The following is a 20479-nucleotide window of genomic DNA, read 5'->3' as shown; positions in this document are numbered from 1 at the left end:
CCAGACGTAAAGTACACATAAAAATTCATACACAATTAAGATAATCTTTTTAAAAACATTTTTCAGGTAATAAATCAATAGCCCGGTTTTTCCCTGTATTTAAGGCCTCGATAATTGTAGTGTGTATCTTGTAAAAAAAAAAATAATTTTTAAATATTTTGAATTATGATTTAAAATAATAAAATAAAAATTAAAGAATTAATTATTAATCAATTATTACTTTATATGAATTATATATAAAAAATAATTAAGACAATTTATAAAATTCCGAATGGTTATGATGAAGATATAACAAATTATTGGGAAATATCATTAAATATGATTATTACTATTAATTAATATAGTTTATAGAGATTTTTATAAATATATAAGTTGTTTCTATAAAATTTATTCAGTATATTATTTATTTTTTACCTTTTAGTCAATACAATCCTATTGGGTCAGGGTCACGTTCGCCAGCTAATAACACGTTCAATTAAACATTCAGAAGGAGCTTTTGCGAGCTACTCTTCAATGAAACCATTTTAAAGCTAACACCTTTTATTTTCCTATCAAAACAATCCTATTGGGTCTGGGTCGCGTTCACCAGCTAATAACACGTTCAATTAAACGTTAAACATCCAGGATGCACTTTTGCGAGCTACTAGTTAATGAAACTATTTTAAGGGTAACATTATATGGACGGAAAATCTATTCACGTGGGAGTGAGGGGATGCTAATACAGTAAATTTTCGTTTCTAAGCAATTTGATCAATTGTAACTCTTAAAATAGAGGAAGTATGTTAGTAACGATGTCTTCCAGTAATTTAGGAAAATGCTTTTTTGAAGAATGTATCCATCTACGTTCTTACAAGTTCTAAGAAATAAAAAACTAAAAGGAAGGTTTTTATTGATAGATTTTTTCTGCATATGTGTGCAAAATTTCTTACCCGCCACTAACTACAAGATATGGTCAAAGGCGTCGTCAAAATAGGTAGCGCTCCGAAGAATTTTCTCACTTCCAAGAACTTCCATAAGCAATATAGTTGGCAAGGATACAAACGCGTTGAGCGTTTGTGTTTTGCAGTATCTCATGGCTAACACAGGAGCTATCAGAATATAGAAACAGTGATTCGCTTACTCGGTCACTACTCAGCACTTATTATGGGAAGATTGAAGCACTTGGGTCAGCCATTCTTTGGTGAGCTATCCGAATTGAAGTCCGATGACATCAAAGCACTCTTGCTATTTCTAAACTGGTCCAAGTGGCCCTTTAGACTCAAGGCTATTTGGACACTATCGCGTGAGTCTCACGTTAAGATAATTTGGAGTAGATGATTAACGTTAACAGAATATTATCAAAGTTTTTTGAGATTTTCACGATCTGAACAGTGAATGGCGGAATCACAGAGAAAAAATATTAATTTTTCATCAGCTCCGACATCGGATTCGTAATCTACGTAAAAAATGCTTTCTTTTAAACCTACTTTTAGTAGCTTTTTTAAGAAAAGTCGCTGCCCGAATGGGCTTAACGAAAAAATACCCAATCAGAAAATCCCCAACAAAGTTCCCACATCTTATAACATTAAAATAATAACAAAATAATTAATTTTTGTACAATTTTTTATTATTAGATATAAATCATAATTACAAAATCTATTTCTTAGCGGCTACTTCTGGTTTTTTAGATCCAGTTTTACTTTTAAGTTTCAAATTTTTACGGAAATCAGCTTTTGCCTTTTGTTTTTCTGGACTTAATTGATGTTTCTTGGCAAATCGTTGATTTCTTAAGAATTTAGCATCCATCTAAAAACAAAATAAATCGAATATTTTTATAAAATGAACCACAAAAACCTCACACACACAAAATTTAATACTTACGCCTAAGGTAGATTCATGACGGTAACGTTTTGGTTTTTTGATTCCATTACGATGTGCTTTTCGGCCTGTAAATTAATAAAATACTTAATTAAACAGCTCTCATTAATTTTATTTTAATATTTAACCAAATAAAACATACTTTGATTATGATTTGTGTGATTCTTTGACTTTGCCATTTTCTACGATGGTCCAAGCTGTAATCAAAATAACAATATAAGCACAAAAATCCAAAAATATTTTGACATCCACAAAATTTATTTCATAAATTTTAATATTTAATTATTAAATATTTATTAATATTATTGAAAATAAATGATATTTACCGATTAAAAAAAATACACACACCTTTACGATTTCACAACGTTTTCAAAAGAAGGTTATCACTAAAAATCAGTGCCACCACTACAACTCAAAAATAACTAAAAAAACTTTTAATAAAAAGAAAACCGACTTCAAAAGAAAAACTTTTCCAAAACAAATTAATATGTACTAAAAAGTAAAAAAATAACGATAATCTAATGTAGTTAAAATTATTGTTACTTTTGGAGTCGGTGTCAGCCAAGGAAACAACTCGGACAGAACAGTTTGCTACTTTAGTTTGGCTGACACCGACTCCAAAAATAACAATAATTTAAACTACATTATATTATCGTTATTTTTTTACTTTTTAGTACATATTAATTTGTTTTGGAAAAGTTTTTCTTTTGAAGTCGATTTTCTTTTTGTTTAGGTTTTTTTATTTTGTAATTTTTAGTGAATCTGACTAACTAATTTATCACTAAAAAAAGAATCATCGAAATCGATTGGCGTGATATTGAGTTATTCGTCCTCTTGTCGTGCATATTTGCTGCAAATTTAAGACTTTTATGATTTTCTCATGGATGCCGTTGTCGGAACTAGACAAAAATGAAATGGGACCACACGGGAAGCACCAGCTTTCAAATAGATAAAGAATCATCAAAATCGGTTCACCCAGTCAAAAGTTTTGAGGTAACTTAAAAAAAAAAAAAATACAGTCGAATTGATAACCTCCTCCGTTTTTGTTTGAAGTCGCTTAATTAAATAGCGCTAAATATAACTGAAATGTAAATGTCATTTTTATTTTTTATTAAATAATCATTTTAAATAATTCTTTAATCAAAAAAATATTATTAATTCCCTTCTAAAGTTAACTTTCAGAGAATTATTCTAAGAAAATCATTTTTTAAGTGTTTCATGTTGACTTAGTAATAAATGTCAAAATATTGACCAAACAATTTATTTATTTGGGAGGAAGATTGATTTTGAAATAGAAATCGAGTTCAGCTTTTAAAACTATGAGTAATTCAATAATATTTCAAAAACAAGTACGTGATAATTCAACGGATCTACATTCGTATGTGAAAGAATTATCTTGTTGGGAAGAAGAAATGAAACGGAAAGAAGTTTCCAGAGGGGATCTTAAAGATCCTGAGGTATGATATTTAAAAATGTTCCCCCTTTGCAAGAAATAAACGGTCGACTTAGGTTGTTCTGTGAGAAATCCCAAAAAATTTCTATTTGTTTTACTAAGTTTTACCATATTTCATCGTCAAATCGTGGCGCCACTGATCTCCCGTAATCTCCCCCGAAATCAAGAAGCTAGGGATATCTAGAGCGATAATCTATGTCTTTAAACGGGAGCAGACATGAATAACTAAAATCAAAACAACTCGGTACAAAAACAACTCGCGTTAACCCTGCGACTGCGTTTACTCACTGATCCACGGGCTGGTTATGCCTTTAATGGGGTCGAGTTTGCATTGGTCTTTGGGTTTTTTGGCTTTTTGGTTAACCCTGTGTTTTCGTTCATTCACTGATCCACGAATTGGCCATCCCTTTAATGCGTCCATTCCCATGTTTTGGTAACCCTGTAATCCTTTAAAACATAAATTTTTGTAGGTTTCTTAGAGCCATGTGGACCCAGTATCCAACTATGCTCGTTTTCAAATTCGAAGTCACTTTTTAGGTCTAGAACACGAGCTGCTAGACCGTTTGAGATACTGTATATTAATACTGAACCATTATATTGTAGGATTTACCACCAGTTCGAAGTAAAACTATACGAAAATCTACAAACAGTCCAAAAACCCCAAATCGAATTCGAGCAACTGATTATTCATCATGGGATAAATTTGATGTGGATGCTGCTTGCCAGGAAATTGACGAGGAAATTAAACCACTTTCACCAGAGGAATTAGAAATGAAAAAACAGAGAGCTTATGTTGAAAAAGAAAATGTATTATTTTTGTATTTTCGTTTAAAAATAATTTTCAATATTAATATAATTTGTTTACAGGGAAATAAATTTGTTAAAAATCAAAATTGGACAGAAGCTGTTAAATGTTATACAAAAGCGATCAAAGCTTACGATTCGGATCCAGTTTTTTACGCAAATCGGGCACTTTGTTACCTCAAATTAAAAGAGTACGTTTAAAATATAAAATTTTATTTTATGGCCATCCTGTATCAATATTAATAAAAGATAAGGAGGGTACTGAAAATGGGTTCCTAACACCTTGACTAAGGGGTCTTTTGCATCCTCCTTGAGAACAAACCGTCTCCCGAAGGCGAGACGTCTCCGAGTAAGAGATGCTACTTTAAACAGATGAAGCTACAGGATTCTGTCGAGGCCGTAGAAAGCCCACAGCTTCTACCCCAGCCATGCTGCCTGCACTGTACCTCCAGGCTTCTACAGGCACAAATAACGTGTATGGAGCTTTGGTCGTCCTTCATACAGGCCCTAGAAGTGGGAGCATCAGAAATCCCCATGTAATGAAGGTCAAAAGTCCCATTACTCTTCTCAACTGTGATCTAGTAAGTTTCAGGCGAGCACAGTCGAATGACCTAGCTGTGGTTTTACACAGTTTGACCTGTCGCATGCCCTGCGCAAATTCCCAGTTATCAAAATGGGCTTGTAACTATTCCTTGATTCGGTAAATAGCCACCCTGTATTAAAAGAAACTTATATCTAATAACCAATTTATTTCTAAAATTATTTCAGATTCGTAAACGCTGAAATCGATTGTACAAATTCTTTACGTCTAGATTCAACGTACGTAAAAGCATTACAACGACGTGCAGCCGCTCGAATACAATTAACACAATTAAATGAAGCACTAAAAGATTTAACAAAAGTTATGGAATTGGAACCGAATAATCGTGAATCGTTAAGTGAAATCACTAAATTAAAAGCAAAATTGAAAATCGTAGATCAACCAAAATTTAAAACATCTACTACTGCGGCAACTAATAAAATAGAAACAATAACGAACTCAGAGAGAAAAATTGAACAACCTATTTTGGGCGTAAACGATAAAGTTCAACAACCAATAACAGAAAAATTAGAAACTGTAATAAATCAATCAAATAAAATTGAAACTCTTACAGAATCAGTGCCTTCTATTAAAAATACAATTCCAGAGAAGAAAATGAATAAAATTGAAGAGAAACAAAATATAATTTGGGACGATTTAAATAATCGTATTTTAATTCGACCTATTGTTAAACCACCTCATTTACGATCTAAGGTAAATTGACCGTAGGTTAATGAAAGATTTGGTTATGGGTAACATATCGAAAAATTTCCGTGTTTCCCTCTAAAATTACATCGGTATTTCGGATCGGTACAAAATTATATCTATTTTTAAAAAGGGACAAATAATTTTTTCGATCCTTGTGAATTTTTCCTTATTCTAACCAAAATTGCAAAAAACTCTCTCAGGGTTTAAAAACTTAACAAATATATTGTGTTTAAAAATATATGATTGTCTAGCACCTAGACCAAGAGTACCTCTGTGCTCTCCTTGAAAACAACCTGTCATCCGAGAAGTCTTCGGGTAAGAGATGCTATTTTAAGCAGATGAAGCTATAGGATTCTATCGAGCTCACGCAGAAAGCTCACTGCTTCTTCTTGCATTTCTCTTAGGATTGATGGATCTAAGTTTTCGTACCTAAATATTCTAAACTTGACGCCCTATGAAAGTGGCAATTCAATCGACAGTGTCCTGTCAAGAATCCAACCACCCTTCTCAACTGTCCTCTAGTGAGTTTCAGACAAGCAGAATCGAATAGCCCAGCTGTGCTTATACACAGTTTGTCCTTGTCGTATGATAGGCTCAGGTTCAGTGGGCGTTTGAGACGAATCCTCACGGGCCAACGAGTCCATTGCTTCATTCCATGACCGTGTAATTCAAGGTCAGTTCCTCGAAGCATTCATAAACTATCTTTAATTGAAATATTTATGCCTCAAGGGCCCGAAGTGCTACCTGATTATCTGAAAAGATGCTGATATGTGCCCCATTGTAAACTTTCGTCTTATAGATCGAAACACCTCTCGGTATCTTCGGCCCTTGAATCATCAGTTTAAAGATACAGCCCGGGAGGGAGTGAAAAGTTAGGTGCATGAATTAATAACTTGAATTTATTTTACAGAAACCTTTAAAACGCATTACAGTTGAAGAAATTGATGAAGTGACCAAGAAAGAAATCGAGGTCGAAAAATCAATAAATGATATAGTAAGTAGTGAGTTGTATCAATTAAATTATTACAGTAAAACCTGTAATGATAATCAGAAACATTTTATGCTAAAAATAATCTGGAATTTTTTATTTTTAGGAAGAAATTCGTAATGAACCACAAACAAATACCGTACAAGAAATTAATAAATCCATACCTAATAATGAAATTAATATTAACACACTGCCATTACCGAAAACATGTTTACAGTTTTCGACAGTTTGGAAAAATTTAGGAACGGATTTAAAATTAAAATTTCAATATTTTACGGTACGGTTTAATAAAATTTATTTTTTTTAGGAAAATTTACCATAATCTTTGTTGTTTTTTTTCTCTTAGAAAATTGAATATAAAGATCTATCAAATCTATTTCAAGAATTCTTAGAAAGTGATCTATTTTTTGATATTTTAATGGTACTTAATGAAAATTTTACAAATGAAAATAGTCAACTTATTTATAATTATTTATATTCATTTACGAATGTTAAACGATTTTCAACAATTGTATTATTTGCAAGTAACAACGAGAAAACATGTAAGTTTTTTTTTTTTTTTTGTATTTCCGAAACTATCGTTCCTATACAAATCGTTCTGGCCTCAAATTGTTGCAAATTTAATATACTTTAAAAATTAATCTACAATCATTGATTAAAAACCAACCCTTTTGTGTCAAAATTCACAAAAACTGAAATAAGGTCAACATTTTTTACATTTAAGAATAGTGCGATCATTTGCCGAGGTCGAAAACTTGAATTTAACAGTGCCTTTACATGTCAAAAAAACAAAAATATCAGATTTGATGCAGCGTTAACGCGCCCTTTTCATGTTAAATTTGACTGAATTATGTAATTAATCAAAATTTTTGTGTCTTCTAGGTGTTAAAAATATTTTGGATAAATTAAGAATGTCAAGCAATGTCGATGATTCTAGTATAAAGAAATTACGAGAAATTTACGGAATCTAATTTTCATATAAAATTTAATTTTTTTTATTATTTAATAGAATTGTACTTATTATGTTATTTTTAACCGACTTCAAACAAATAAAAGAAGGTTCTCAATTCGACTGTATTTTTTTTTAATGTTTGTTACCTTGGAACTTTTGACTGGGTGAACCGATTTTAACGATTCTTCCCGTGTGGTCCCATTCCATTTTGGTCCAGTTATGACAAGTTTTAGCGAAATCGCTTTAAACGACAAATAAGCAAGGTCTTTTAAATTATAAAAACAGTTTATTATAAAAAAAAGGTTGAACTAATTTTATTTTAAAACAAAAATTAACAAGCAAACATAATTCGAAAATAAATTATTACAGTTATTTTTATTCAGATAAAAATTTTACGTTTCTAAGAAACTATCAATTGTTTGATTTTTCTTCAATGGTACACTAGGACGAACTAAACGACGCATCTTCGAGCTACTCTTTGATCGGAACATTGTCATTCGACGTTTTGGAAATTCTTCAATTGCTGGATGACCTCCTAGACCGTTAAAGGCATCATCTGGTAATGGTTTAAAATCTTCTAAATCGGGACGTAAACGTGGTTTTTTAAATATTGTGTACTAAAAACAGAAAAAGATAATGGAAATTAATTAATTTATAGTTTATAAAGCAGCTCACAGATGCTCAATATTTTATCCCTGCTTCTAGAAAAATTGATTTCACTAACTCCAGATTAAACCTCAACCCATATATACAGTGTGTCCCCAGATAGAGGTATTTTCGTCACAGTAACTCTACCTACATACACATTTTTTACTCTCTAGCTCGATTGGACGGGGCTGTAGAGGTGGACAACGCTTTAAAATCGTCGAAAAAAGCCGTTTTCCGCATGGGAATCCCGTAGAAAATTACCGCCTTTTGTTCCGCTTAGTTAACAACACTACATATCGAATTCCAGTTTGTTCATTTGGACTAAAGGAAGTCACTGGAATTTCGAAAATTTAGAGGAAAAAATATTGAACATGTGTGGTGGATGACATAAAAATTACTTTGGAACTAATATTGGAATTCTCCGATCCATTCATTTCCATAATAGCGGATCCAACAGATGATTGTTTTATTTGCAAATACGGAGAATCTGAATCTTGAATGGCTCTCACCTTTTCTGGCTAAAAAGAAGGCAATTTTCAATAAAAGACTTTTTTACGAAATTCCGAATTTTCTGATATTTTAACGGTTTAAAATCGGAAAGTAACTGGAAGCGAACTACTTACAATACTTGGTGATTCTGTCTGACTTTCCAAAACTCGTTTCGTAACATTCAAATCTTTGATCGTTGATTTTATGATACGTTTACGAGTTTCAGGAGACGTTATGTTATTTTTATCACAATTTTTTAATTTTTCTTCACCTATAATTTTTTTTAATTCTTCTATTTTTCGTTGTAATAATTGTTTTTCTTTTTCATTTTGCTCTAATCGGGCATTAATAGCTCTGAAATGCGTAGATAGAAGAAATTAATACTTCCCAACTTTAAAAGAAAAAAAGAATTCTCAATTTAACCCAACGCGTTGATTTTTGCCAAAAACTTTTTCTCTGTTAGAATTTGAATTTTCTACGACAAACAGGTTTCACTATTATGATATAATAATAATAAAACATATGAGAGGTACCGCAAATGGATCCCTAGCATCTAGACTAAAGAATCCACTGTGTCCTCCTTGAGAACAACCTGTCAGTCGAAGGCTTCTCCGTCGGGATTTCCCCCAGGATTGAGGGATCCAAGGTTTCGGACCCAAACATTCTAAATCATGAGCTTTCATCATCCTTTATACAGGCTCTACAAGTGGGATCATTAATAATTCCCAAGTTATGAAAGTGATAGTTCAATCGGCAATGTCCTTTCGTTATCCCTGCGCAAATTCCCAGCAATCATTGATTCGGTAAATTGCGGAACATCTTGCTATAGGAAAGACAGGCTCAGGTGAAAAGGGGCGTTGGAGACGACCCCTCTCGTGCCAATATATCCGTTGCTTCATTCTCTTTAACGCCAGAGTGGCTCGGTACCCAGATCAGTCTGTGTTATTAAGTGCCAGGCGATTTAGTTCCTTGTAATATTCATTACAAGGAAATCGACTATTTTCGATGGGCAGCATGACTATAGTAGAAGATGCTGAAATGTGTCCCCCACTGTAACCGTTCGTTTTCTAGATCTGGGCACGTCTTAGTATGGCGAAGATTCCTGCTTGAAAAAACGTCGCATATTGCCCAAGAGAAATCGATTCGCTATTATGATACTTACACAATTTTATTACTTTCATCGTCTAAATTCTGATGAAATTTTCTAATATCATTTTGAGCGCTAATCAGTTGTTTTTGGAATTTATTCTTTTTCGCAGTTTGTTGCAATAATTCTCTAGAAAAAAAAATTCAAAATTTAATCGTTTCAAATTTGTACCGAATAGAAATAATCAGTATTCTTTGTACCTTTTAAGAGTTGTAACCATTACAGCAAGTGCTCGAGTATCTTGATAATTTGTTAACATTTCTGATACTTCACTTGAAGCCCCTGTAACAACTTTTCTCATATCTTCCAATAAATTTAATTCGTGTGTTAATGTACGATTTTCAGCTTTTAAACCTTCAATCTCTTGACTTTGACGAGTTAAATCTCTAATTTGTTGTTTTAAAGCTGCTATTATCGTTAAATCTTTATTAGCTTTGTGTTCTAATTCTTTTACCAACGCTCTAAAAAATAAGAAACTTACCAATTTTAATTCTCCGCTGTAATATTTTTTCACAAGTTTCTTACCGTAACTCTTTATTCGATGATTCAGTTTTTTTACATTTTTCACGCATATTAGAAATTTCCTTATCACGAAGTTTTATTTGAAAATTAGCACTATCTAATTTACATTGTAATGTAGCCGGGTCGGAATGATTAACCGAGACCTCAGCAAAATTAAAATAAACTTTGATTACTGCTTTTCTTGATACAATTTGTCGACATTGTGGGCAAGTTTTCGATTTATAGCTTTCAAGCCAAACATTTACACATTCGGAGTGAAAAACATGTCCACATGGAATTACTGAAACATCAGATGCTGGTATAAACAGCTCCTGACATATCGGACAATTTAAATTCATGATTTATTCCAAGTTATAATTGCATTGTTAACGATTATTCGGAATAAGATTGTAATGGACGTTGGTTTTTTCACACACATTTGAAATGAAGTAAATATTTTTTTGTATTTGAAATTTTCAGTCATAGGGATTTTCGTTTAGTTACTTTTTTTTATCCCCAACCACACACTACAACGTAATATAAATTTACCTCCGTATACAGGTTACAACGTAAAATAGGGATTATTCATATATTTTTTTTATATTTTTAATTCATTGTTTACACCGTTATAACAAAGTAAAAAATATAAATACTGCTTAAAAATGCTGTATTTAAGTGTAAAAAAATATTTAAAATACATTATCATTTTGAGATATTTAAACGCAGTTTTTTGGCGCTCTCTGTTCATGACGTATAAGTACGTGATCTGTCAATTTGTGAAGTTCAATGTATAATTTACACTTTGAAAAAAATGAATTTACAACACAGAATTTACACTCGTTATTATTAAGTTTTCTAATTAAAAGCCGTAGAATAGTATAATTTAATGAAATACCATATAAAATGTAAGTAATTAATATCATACAGTATGTCAACAAATTTGACAAGCCCGTACTATGATGTCACGTCGGTATAAAAATTTAAATTTCCGTTTTAGAAATATTTTTAAATGCCCTCACTGAATTTGTACTTTTTTCATTTAATTTTAAGTAATTAAAAAGATATTAATTACTAAAATAATGGTTTAGTTGAAATGTCCAGTCATTAAAGTTACGGAAGAAAAATATTTAAACTAAATGCCTTTCGGTTCCAATTTTTGGAACAATGGATTCTAATTATCTTTATCAAGCAGATTCAAAGACTCCAGTCTCTCACGATGTCTTGAAAATTGGGATTTATGAGATAAGGTCAAACTTTCAAGCATGTAACTTTGGAAATCTAACTTATTAGTGACTATCCAAGAAAGGTCAAAAAACAAGTCTCTATTTTAATTTCAAAGATCTATCCAGCAATACACTATAAAATGATATGGAGGGGCGCTGGTCCAGCCTCGGTTGGAAAAGCAGTGAGATTTGAGCCTTCAGGCTGGTACCTATTGGATAGATTTTTGAAAACAGAATAAAAATCTATCAATAATTTTTCTCTTCATGTAAAAATTATGCCAGATAAATAAGACCGAATGTGTGTTGAATATATTCGGGAACTTTAAGAGAGTGGACGAATCGAGCCGAAAATGTTATGAGCTACGTTTAGCGTGTGTCAGAGAATAATAGTAATGTATTTGAATTTTTCAGAAAATTCTAGAAATATTTGGATCTAAAATATTTCAAATGATTAGATAATGTGTTCTTTAACATTCCAAAATGATCTAGAATGTTTGAGAAACGTGTGAAAACATTTTAAAATGCTCCAATAAATATTAGGAACAGCACATTTTTTATTATCATGGATCTTTAATCTTTATGTATATAGAAGTCATTAAGAATTCACACCAATTTATGAAATTTAATGTTGGTATTCCATGAAATTTGAGTTTTATTTTTTCAGTGACGTATCGTGTTCGTGTCATACAATACACGGCATAAAAATTAAATAATAAAAAGAAAAAAAATGTTGTACCAAATAAAATATATTTTGCCATTAATTTTAAGCTTTTGTACATTAAATTCAGCTTTATATTTTCATATTGGTGAAACGGAGCGAAAATGTTTCATAGAAGAAATACCAGATGAAACTACAGTTATCGGTATGTTGAAAAATTTCCTTTTTCCAAGATGGTAAAAAAAAAAAACGTATTAACGTGGAAATTTAAACCTTTTTTTCCTACAAAATTTGTGCCAGTTTTGTTTTTTTGGTATTACAGACTCGCGATCTAAAAATGTACCGCTTAGATTTAATTTTATTTAGTATGTAATTTGTATATCATATCTGTAATAAAATTGCCTACAAATAATAAGAAAGTAAATTTCTTTAGCCTGTTTTTAGCCACGGATATCGTACGGGTCGAGCACCGCTTAGATTTAATTTTATTCAGTATGTAATTTGTATATCATATCTGTAATAAAATTGCCTATAAATAAAAAGAAAGTAAATTTCTTAAGCCTGTTTTTTAGCCACGGATACCGTACGGGTCGAGCACCGCTTAGATTTAATTTTATTCAGTATATAATTTGTATATCATATTTGTAATAAAATTGCCTATAAATAATAAGAAAGTAAATTTCTTTAGCCTGTTTTATCCACGAATACCGTACGGGTCGAGCTAGTATTCGTTAATTTTAAATTTTCCAAACTTGAAAGACAAAGACCCGCCTATGAAAACTGCTATAGAGGAAAAAGCGTACGACCTCTCAATGACTGTCAAATCCCTCATCCTCGTCTGATTTAAAAATTGTTTTGTATGTTTTAGCAAACTATAAGGTAGAGTTGTACGATCCTAGGAGTGGTGGATTTATGCCGTCATCGCCGGGTATTGGGATGCATGTAGAAGTAAGAGATCCCGATGATAAGACAATATTATCGAGAGTGTATAGTTCTGAAGGACGTTTTGTATTTACATCACATTTACCTGGTGAACATGTTATTTGTATGTTCTCCAATAGTACAGCATGGTTTAGCGGTAGCCAATTGAGGGTACATTTAGATATACAAGTTGGTGAACACGCCATCGATTATGCGAATGTTGCACAAAAAGAGAAATTAACTGAGCTACAATTACGTATTCGACAATTATTGGATCAAGTTGAGCAAATTGTTAAAGAACAGAATTATCAAAGGGTATGTTGAGAAGAGCTTATTTGAGATTTATTCCTCTACACAGTGGATGCAAATCGGGATTCATGGGGAGAATATTTTCCCAAAAATTAGGGTTGTTGGTTATTTCATAGAAAATATTTCACCAATCGTGTTAAATGGTCAGATTTATAAATTTTCTGGGTGGAAAGAATTTTATCAAATTGGGTTCATCTGTAGACTGGTCGGGTAGTGAAAAACGAATCAAAACCGCTTCGGATATTGCGAGATCTCAAAAACTCGGCATCCAATCATTAAATTAACCCGATTTTTATACTTTTTGGGTCCAAATTACCCTATAAACAAAGTTTTATCAAAATCCAAAACAAGAAATTTTTTTGCGATTTTCTCGATTTTTTCAAAGGGGTACCCCTTAAAAAAATTGCAAAAAATCGAAAAATTTTTTTGATCGCCAATTTCGATAAAACTCAGTATATAAGGTAATTTTGACCCAAAAAGTACAAAAATCGGGTTCATTTGATGACTGGTCGAATAGTTTTTGAGATACGGACTAAAGTCGATCCAAATATTGCGATATCTCAGAAACTCTGCATCCAGTCATTAAATTAACCCGATTTTCGTATTTTTTGGGTCAAAATTACCCTATAAACCAAGTTTTATCAAAATCCAAAACAAAAAAATTTTTTGCGATTTTCTCGATTTTATCAAAGGGGTACCCCTTAAAAAAATTGCAAAAAATCGAAAATTTTTTTTGATCTCCAATTTCGATAAAACTCAGTATATAAGGTAATTTTGACCCAAAAAGTACAAAAATCCGGTTCATTTGGTGATTGATCGAATAGTTTTTGAGATATGGACTAAAATCGATCCAAATATTGCGATATCTCAGAAACTCTACATCCAATCATTAAATTAACACGATTTTGATACTTTTTGGGTCAAAATTACCCTATAAACCAAGTTTTATCAAAATCTAAAACAAAAAATTTTTTTGCGATTTTTTTAAGATAATTTTGATCCAAAAAGTACAAAAATCGGGTTCATTTGATGACTGGTCGAATAGTTTTTGAGATACGGTCTAAAATCGATCAAAATATTGCGATATCTTCGAAACTCTGCATCCAATCATTAAATGAATCAGATTTTTGTACTTTTTGGGTAAAAATTACCCACATAAACGTAGTATAATCAATACGAATCTCCAAACTCAATTTCTTATTTTAGCACAATAATAATTAATTGTTCTTATACTTTTTGATTTCAGTATCGTGAAGAAAGATTTCGACAGACCAGTGAAAGTACAAATTCTCGTGTATTATGGTGGTCATTAATACAAACAGCAATCTTATTGGTAATGGGAGCGTGGCAAATGCGACATTTGAAGAGTTTCTTCGAAGCTAAGAAATTAGTATAAATAAAAAATGTGGATTGTATGGTGTACGGCGTCTACCTCATGGACATCATATACCGTTGTTAAATAGAAAATCCTTCGGGTCTCATCCACACCCCTCAACATCTCCCACCATCAATCAAACAAAAAACCATCATCTCCACAATTTACCCCATATTTAATTTAAAAGAAGAAAATTTATTGAATGTTTTTTTTTTTCTATAAAGTGTTGTGAATTTTTTTTTTCAATGTCGGAAAAAACAATATTTGTTTGTTAAAAAATAAATTTGTACATATTTCCATTTTGTTGTTGTTTATTTTTTAACACCCATTTGGAGCTGTTTAAGAACAGCAGGAGGGCTTTGATGTCGACTGACTTTGGTCGGAGAGGTCATCAAAGAGAGGCTGGTTCAAGTAAGCCCATCTCCTAATGACAAGAGCTGGGCAGTGACAGAGAAGATGAGACATTGTCTCCTCCTCGTCATCACTGTGACAGCTCCTGCAGTAATCGTGATACACTGCCAGGCCTAAGCGTTCAGCATGCTTGCCGCCCAGCCAGTGTCCTGTGATAGCCGCAACAACTTTGCGAACAGAGGCCCTTGGAAGTGATATGAGAACTTCGGAACGCCTGCGATTGTACTCAGACCATTTCTGTCTTATAGTACCACAAGTACGTTCTTCCCTCCATCTAAGATTGGCCTTTTTTCAGAATATCCGCTTTCAGGAGTAACTTGCAGTTCGTAAATGGAACTCCCGGGTAGTTACTGAGATTAAATACAAACAAACAATAATTTTTATCACTTTATAATATTAGTATAGATTTATTTTATTTCAAGTTTAAAGTTTTTAATCTTTTACATCAAAAATAATTCATTTTTTGTAAAATTGAACCAATCAAAGAATATTTACTTAGCAAAAGGTCCAGAGAATAAAAAGGATGTGGGGTCCATGGAAATTTCCATGACGCATATTATTAAAATTTATATCGTTTGATTTATCTGCAATATTCTGTAATTTTTGTTTATAGCCGCCTTCACTCAATTACGTAAAAAATGGAAGTAATTTGTCTTCTAGTAATTCTTGGTCATGATTCTGAGAATGCAGATTTTTCTCGAAGGTTTCTAAAACTACAGTCGTGAAACGAGATTTCATCATATATGCCCTACAAATTTTAGAGATGTCGAATAATCTACCTTCTACCCTTTCCAATTTCATTCTAGTCAAACTTCTCTGATTCAAATTACAGACTCCAGCAAGAATGGTCTGCGCCAACGATTCGTTATACAGTAAAAACCTAACTGAGTTAATAATAATAAAACATAAGAGGGGTACCACAAATGAATCCCTAGCACCTACACTAAAGAGTCCTCTGTGCCCGCCTTGACAACAACCTGTCACCCGAAAACGAGAAATCTCCGGGTGAGATTTGCTATTTTAAGCAAATCTAACAGTGTTAGTTATTCAAAACCAAAAATTTTAGTTTCTCTAAGCATTTGCTGAGCACAAGCTGACAAAAATTTTAACAATATGTCAAATTGAAATATGAACTCCTACAGTTTTTGTTAAGTAAACTTCTCATTGATTGTTCTAAATTGAAAAGAACAGTAATTTAATTTCGTCTCATAAATAATAACTTAATTTTTTTATTAAATAATTTTCTAAAAATTTGATTTTTTTTTTGTACTATAAACTTGTTAATTTCCAATAATTTCTAAAAAATGAGTTACGAAAGTTTCCTTTCAACTTTCAACTCAAGAATAAAATTAACTTTTTACTTATTTAAATAAAAAAATCATCTTCGATTGAAAAAGTTCTGCCATTTTAACCAATAATCAGAGTCTAAATATGAGTTTTAACTCCATTTAACTCATCATTTTTATTCCATTTTTTTTAATAAATTGCAAATAAATATGGTGCATCAATCGCTGCTACTTCGTGACCAGATTCCAATTACAGAGCATACAGTCGGTTTAGCAAAAAAAAAAAAACAAAAAACGCTTTGATACCCGTCATCTTTACACAAATCAGAAAAGCAAACTCACAGCTAGAACTTCACGAAAAATTTGAATTCAAGATGGCTGGATTTTGGATATTTATTTGGTGTTTGAAATTAGGCTTTACTAGCGCGAATCGTATCGTTAATTAACGCAACCGCTCTCAAATGTAAGGCATACTTCATCCCTTCCTAATTTCAATAAGGAAAGAAATATTCGAAATTAAGCCAACATCTTATAATAAACTGTCGAAAACGTTGCTACCACTCGCGCCATAATAGAAAAAAGCTAACAAAATTAATGCGAATGAATCCTAGAAACCGGAATCATTAACCATACCCATATTTCGCTAAATTCTGCTAGGATCAGACGTAGTATTTGACAGTCATTTCAGAATAGCTAGATATTTGAGGGACAATTGTCAAAGTGGTATTTAACAACTTTTCCTCTATCAAGCCAGGGATTCCTCTTTCAAAGAACCTAGAAAAAATTTAATTGACCGATAAGTTTAAAATAGACTCTTGACTAACTGAAGTTCTTGACAGCAGACTGTCAAATTTCCAGCTCTTATGAAATGAAATTTAAAAATATTATTTGTTTTTTCTTACTCGCTAAATTCAGCTGTACAAACCCATTCCGCAAAAAAAAGCATGGCTACAAAGTCTTTTTACGATGATTTATAAAATATTTATTGAGTCATCTAGGTTTTTTTTTTGTTCAAAAAAATATTCTAATCTAAAAATGCTTACAATAAGAATCCACACATTTTGGTTTTGTTAATTATTAATTAAGAGCTAGAGCGTTTAATTCAGTGTCGGATTTAGGGCATAATCGATACCAATGTGAGGTGTCAAATATCGTAAGATTATCTGAATCGTTCAAAACACAGAAACATTTTTTTTTAATAGAAAGTAAAAAAAAAGTTCCTGTACTCATAGACCCCCTATACAATTTTTTGACCCCATAAAGACTACACAAGACTAAATCCGACACTGGTTTAATTATTTTGTAAATTAATTATTATCAAAAAAAATATTATTAAAAATTAAAGTAGTTGATTTTTTTGTTGTTGCTTATGTTTTAACTTTTTATGATTACTTTTTATTTTACAAATTCCAATAAAATTTACGTTTTACGATCCTCGTCAAAGACCATCAAAAATTCAAACGAATTATCATCAAATTTCAATACTCTACGCTTTATTAAATCACTAATCGAGGAAATAAAACCGAAAAATCGGAAATAAAAATCTACTGGAGTTTTGTTCTTGGATCAAATGTCTTATTTCCTCGACTGTACGAATTCATCGAAAAAAATAACTCATCAAAGACTATAAAATTTAAGCGAATTATCACCAAATTTTATTTCTTTACGCTTTATTAAGTCACGGTTTCTTTTACAAATCAAAAACAAACAATATTTTGAGACCAGAATTAAAAGTTTTAAGGGTTCCGTAACGCTTTTATTGAAAAAGCAAGTCGAGCTTTTGAAGCGATATCATCAAACTTTTAACAATCTAAAAGAATTTTCATTGATGACTCAGACTTTTAAGTTAAGTACATTTGATTATCGATTAGATCAAGTTGAACGTTTGGAACTTGTAAAATATCGCAAGTATTTACATTTCAACGATTTACGAGATGAAATTCAACAACTTGGAAATGATAGATTAAAATCACCATGAGCGGTTGTTAAACGATTTCGTAACAAAAATGATGCCAACACATCAGCAACTTGATCGGGAGTGTCTTCTTGTACGGCATGACCGCAACGTGTCAATACTTGCATTTGAAATTTGCCCTGCATTTGTCCAACAGTTAAATCCGTATCCAAACCATTAATACTAGCTAACAATAGTAATTTGGACGCTTGAATATGATTTAAAAATAAATCGGATAAACCTTGGAACCAACCCGGCCAATGTGATTCTGTTTTACTTAAATCAATTCGCCATGTATACATCGGTGCTTGACGATCATGAACATCGTTATGTGATGATGGTCCAGGGATTTTAAAATGATTCTCTTTTAGTTTGCTCTTGGCAAGCTCTTCATCGACATCTTCTTCTTCGAGAATTGTATCAACCGTCGACGTTTCGATATTTGAAAATGTACAAGTTTCTGCAGTAGCAATTCCTTCTTCAGTCAATTCATTTGTGGCAATTGTTCCAGTGAGTAAGTTTTTTAGTTGTCCAGGCATTGATATTTTCGCAGCGTCTAAGTTTCTTGTATGACCACTTCGAAATGCCCATTCTATGGCATGCTCGATACTTCGAAAATTTTTCGGGCGACCTCGTAAATAACTTTGCATGCTTGCTAAAGCTTGCATTGCTGTCCCTTCCACAACATCAATAACACAGACACCGGCTAAAGATCGAATTAGTCCTCCGCTAGCAGCGTGAACAGCAATTGCACCTAGACCAACAAAATTAAGAAAGATATTGATGTATTTTTATTTAGATTTCAACCGTAACCATAAACGAATGCCAAATCCAAGTGAAGAACGTCAAAAAGTGACAAAAAAAAAGGTCAGAAATTTGATACAATTTATAAATTAAAAGAATTACTAATAGGATGCGATAGAAAATACCTTAACATAAACAATTTTCCCCAAAGGGTTACAGCAAAAAAAGGGTTACTGGTTAGAAGATCAAAATCGGTTCGATCGATTCGATCTAAGAACCAATTCGGTCCATAACAATTTACGGTCTAATTCGAGGGCCCCAAAATGATCGGAAGATCACCTATACTACTAAGAATCATCAAAATCGGTTGCCGTGATTTTGAGTTATTCGTCCTCTTGTCGTGCATACTTAATGCAAATTTAAGTCTTTTATGATTTCCTCATGGATGCCGCTATCAGAACTCGATCAAAATGAAATGGGACTACACAGGAAGCACCAGCTTTCAAATAGATAAAGAATCATCAAAATCAGTTCACCCAGTCGAATGTTCTAAGGTAACAAACATAAAAAAAAAAATACAGTCGAATTGATAACCTCCTCCCTTTTTTGTTTGAAGTCGGTTAAAAACGAAAACACTGATATTCAACTTTGACCTCACAGGGTATTTAAACAATTAACTAACGCAATTAATAGTTTATTTTCACTTGTTTTTCGATGTGTATCACTTGAATTTGGTAAATGCTTATATTTAGAATTTAGATTTTGTAATTTTTCTAGTTCTAACCTCCCATACTATGACCGACCAAAACAACCGGCGGCGCCTCATCACCATACAATTTATCCACAATATGTCCAATATCTCCAGCTAATGTATCCTTTGACAGGTCATCATCGTTTTCTGTGATCGTATTCCCATGACCACGTAAATCGATCGCTACTGTTTGGCAAACAACACGACTTTTGAGCTCTTCATTTAACAGGGACCAAGTTAACGCTGAATAGCCACCACCATGTAAAAGTAACAAAATTGGACCTTCTGTACCGCTTCGATATACACGAAATTTATTTTTCTGTATCTCAACATCTTCGGATTTATCAAAATATTTGGTCCATGATGACGGACTAAAATCATGTTGTTGCTTTCGAGATGTTTTCTTTTGTAAACTTGTGGCCATATTATTATCACCGACACCCCGTATCGATGGGGGCAATCGATTTGTTAATAAATTTTTACGTAATTCCATTTCATTCCATTAATTTTTGCATAACTTTTTTTCTTTTTTTGATAATTTCGTTTATAAAATGCTAATGTCAATTATCGGTAAAGTAGATTTCCTAATTTACGTTTCTTTGAGTACGGAAGCCTGAATGTGTCAGTAATGATTATTCTTAAATTAGCCACTACGGAAACTGTCTGGAATTTTTAATAATTGTATGTCCGGATTTAATGATAATAATTAAATTTAATGAT

At 32.1% G+C, this 20479-nt stretch overlaps 5 protein-coding genes across 6 annotated transcripts; 2 read left to right on the top strand and 3 right to left on the bottom strand.

Annotated features, from left to right (window-relative positions):
• Positions 1–1584: 1584 nt before the first annotated feature.
• Positions 1585–2274, bottom strand: LOC123301720 (60S ribosomal protein L29-1). Of its 2 annotated transcripts, none has more exons than XM_044884592.1 (4): positions 2184–2274; positions 2000–2054; positions 1861–1925; positions 1585–1785 (listed from the first exon to the last, which is right to left on the bottom strand). In XM_044884592.1, exons 2-4 carry the CDS (start codon positions 2034–2036, stop codon positions 1636–1638), a joined length of 252 nt encoding a protein of 83 aa, XP_044740527.1. In that variant the 5' UTR covers positions 2037–2054; positions 2184–2274; the 3' UTR covers positions 1585–1635. The 2 variants fall into 2 exon arrangements, with proteins under 2 accessions (XP_044740527.1, XP_044740528.1); XM_044884593.1 differs by having other exon boundaries at positions 2206–2269.
• Positions 2275–3089: 815 nt separating this feature from the next.
• LOC123300354 (RNA polymerase II-associated protein 3-like) lies at positions 3090–7299 on the top strand. The gene is made up of 8 exons (XM_044882921.1): positions 3090–3314; positions 3914–4117; positions 4178–4305; positions 4883–5408; positions 6313–6396; positions 6497–6667; positions 6737–6811; positions 7273–7299. Exons 1-8 carry the CDS (start codon positions 3177–3179, stop codon positions 7297–7299), a joined length of 1353 nt encoding a protein of 450 aa, XP_044738856.1. The 5' UTR covers positions 3090–3176.
• A 405-nt stretch (positions 7300–7704) lies between these two features.
• Positions 7705–10602, bottom strand: LOC123301713 (E3 ubiquitin-protein ligase TRAIP). Its single transcript, XM_044884585.1, has 6 exons — positions 10152–10602; positions 9827–10087; positions 9642–9755; positions 8614–8833; positions 8389–8508; positions 7705–7959 (listed from the first exon to the last, which is right to left on the bottom strand). The coding sequence occupies exons 1-6, from the start codon at positions 10484–10486 to the stop codon at positions 7735–7737; spliced, it is 1275 nt and encodes a 424-aa protein (XP_044740520.1). The 5' UTR covers positions 10487–10602; the 3' UTR covers positions 7705–7734.
• A 1409-nt stretch (positions 10603–12011) lies between these two features.
• Positions 12012–14780, top strand: LOC123301717 (transmembrane emp24 domain-containing protein eca). The gene is made up of 3 exons (XM_044884588.1): positions 12012–12213; positions 12877–13244; positions 14485–14780. The coding sequence occupies exons 1-3, from the start codon at positions 12078–12080 to the stop codon at positions 14632–14634; spliced, it is 654 nt and encodes a 217-aa protein (XP_044740523.1). The 5' UTR covers positions 12012–12077; the 3' UTR covers positions 14635–14780.
• Positions 14781–16587: 1807 nt separating this feature from the next.
• On the bottom strand, positions 16588–20423 carry LOC123301704 (protein phosphatase methylesterase 1). Its single transcript, XM_044884569.1, has 2 exons — positions 19793–20423; positions 16588–19018 (listed from the first exon to the last, which is right to left on the bottom strand). Exons 1-2 carry the CDS (start codon positions 20250–20252, stop codon positions 18252–18254), a joined length of 1227 nt encoding a protein of 408 aa, XP_044740504.1. The 5' UTR covers positions 20253–20423; the 3' UTR covers positions 16588–18251.
• Positions 20424–20479: the final 56 nt, after the last annotated feature.

This window comes from Chrysoperla carnea, chromosome 5 (assembly GCF_905475395.1).
Source record: "Chrysoperla carnea chromosome 5, inChrCarn1.1, whole genome shotgun sequence".
Taxonomy (NCBI): Eukaryota; Metazoa; Arthropoda; class Insecta; order Neuroptera; family Chrysopidae; genus Chrysoperla; species Chrysoperla carnea.
The sequence above is the reverse complement of the archived record's forward strand: the minus strand, read 5'-3'. Positions and strand labels throughout refer to the sequence as shown.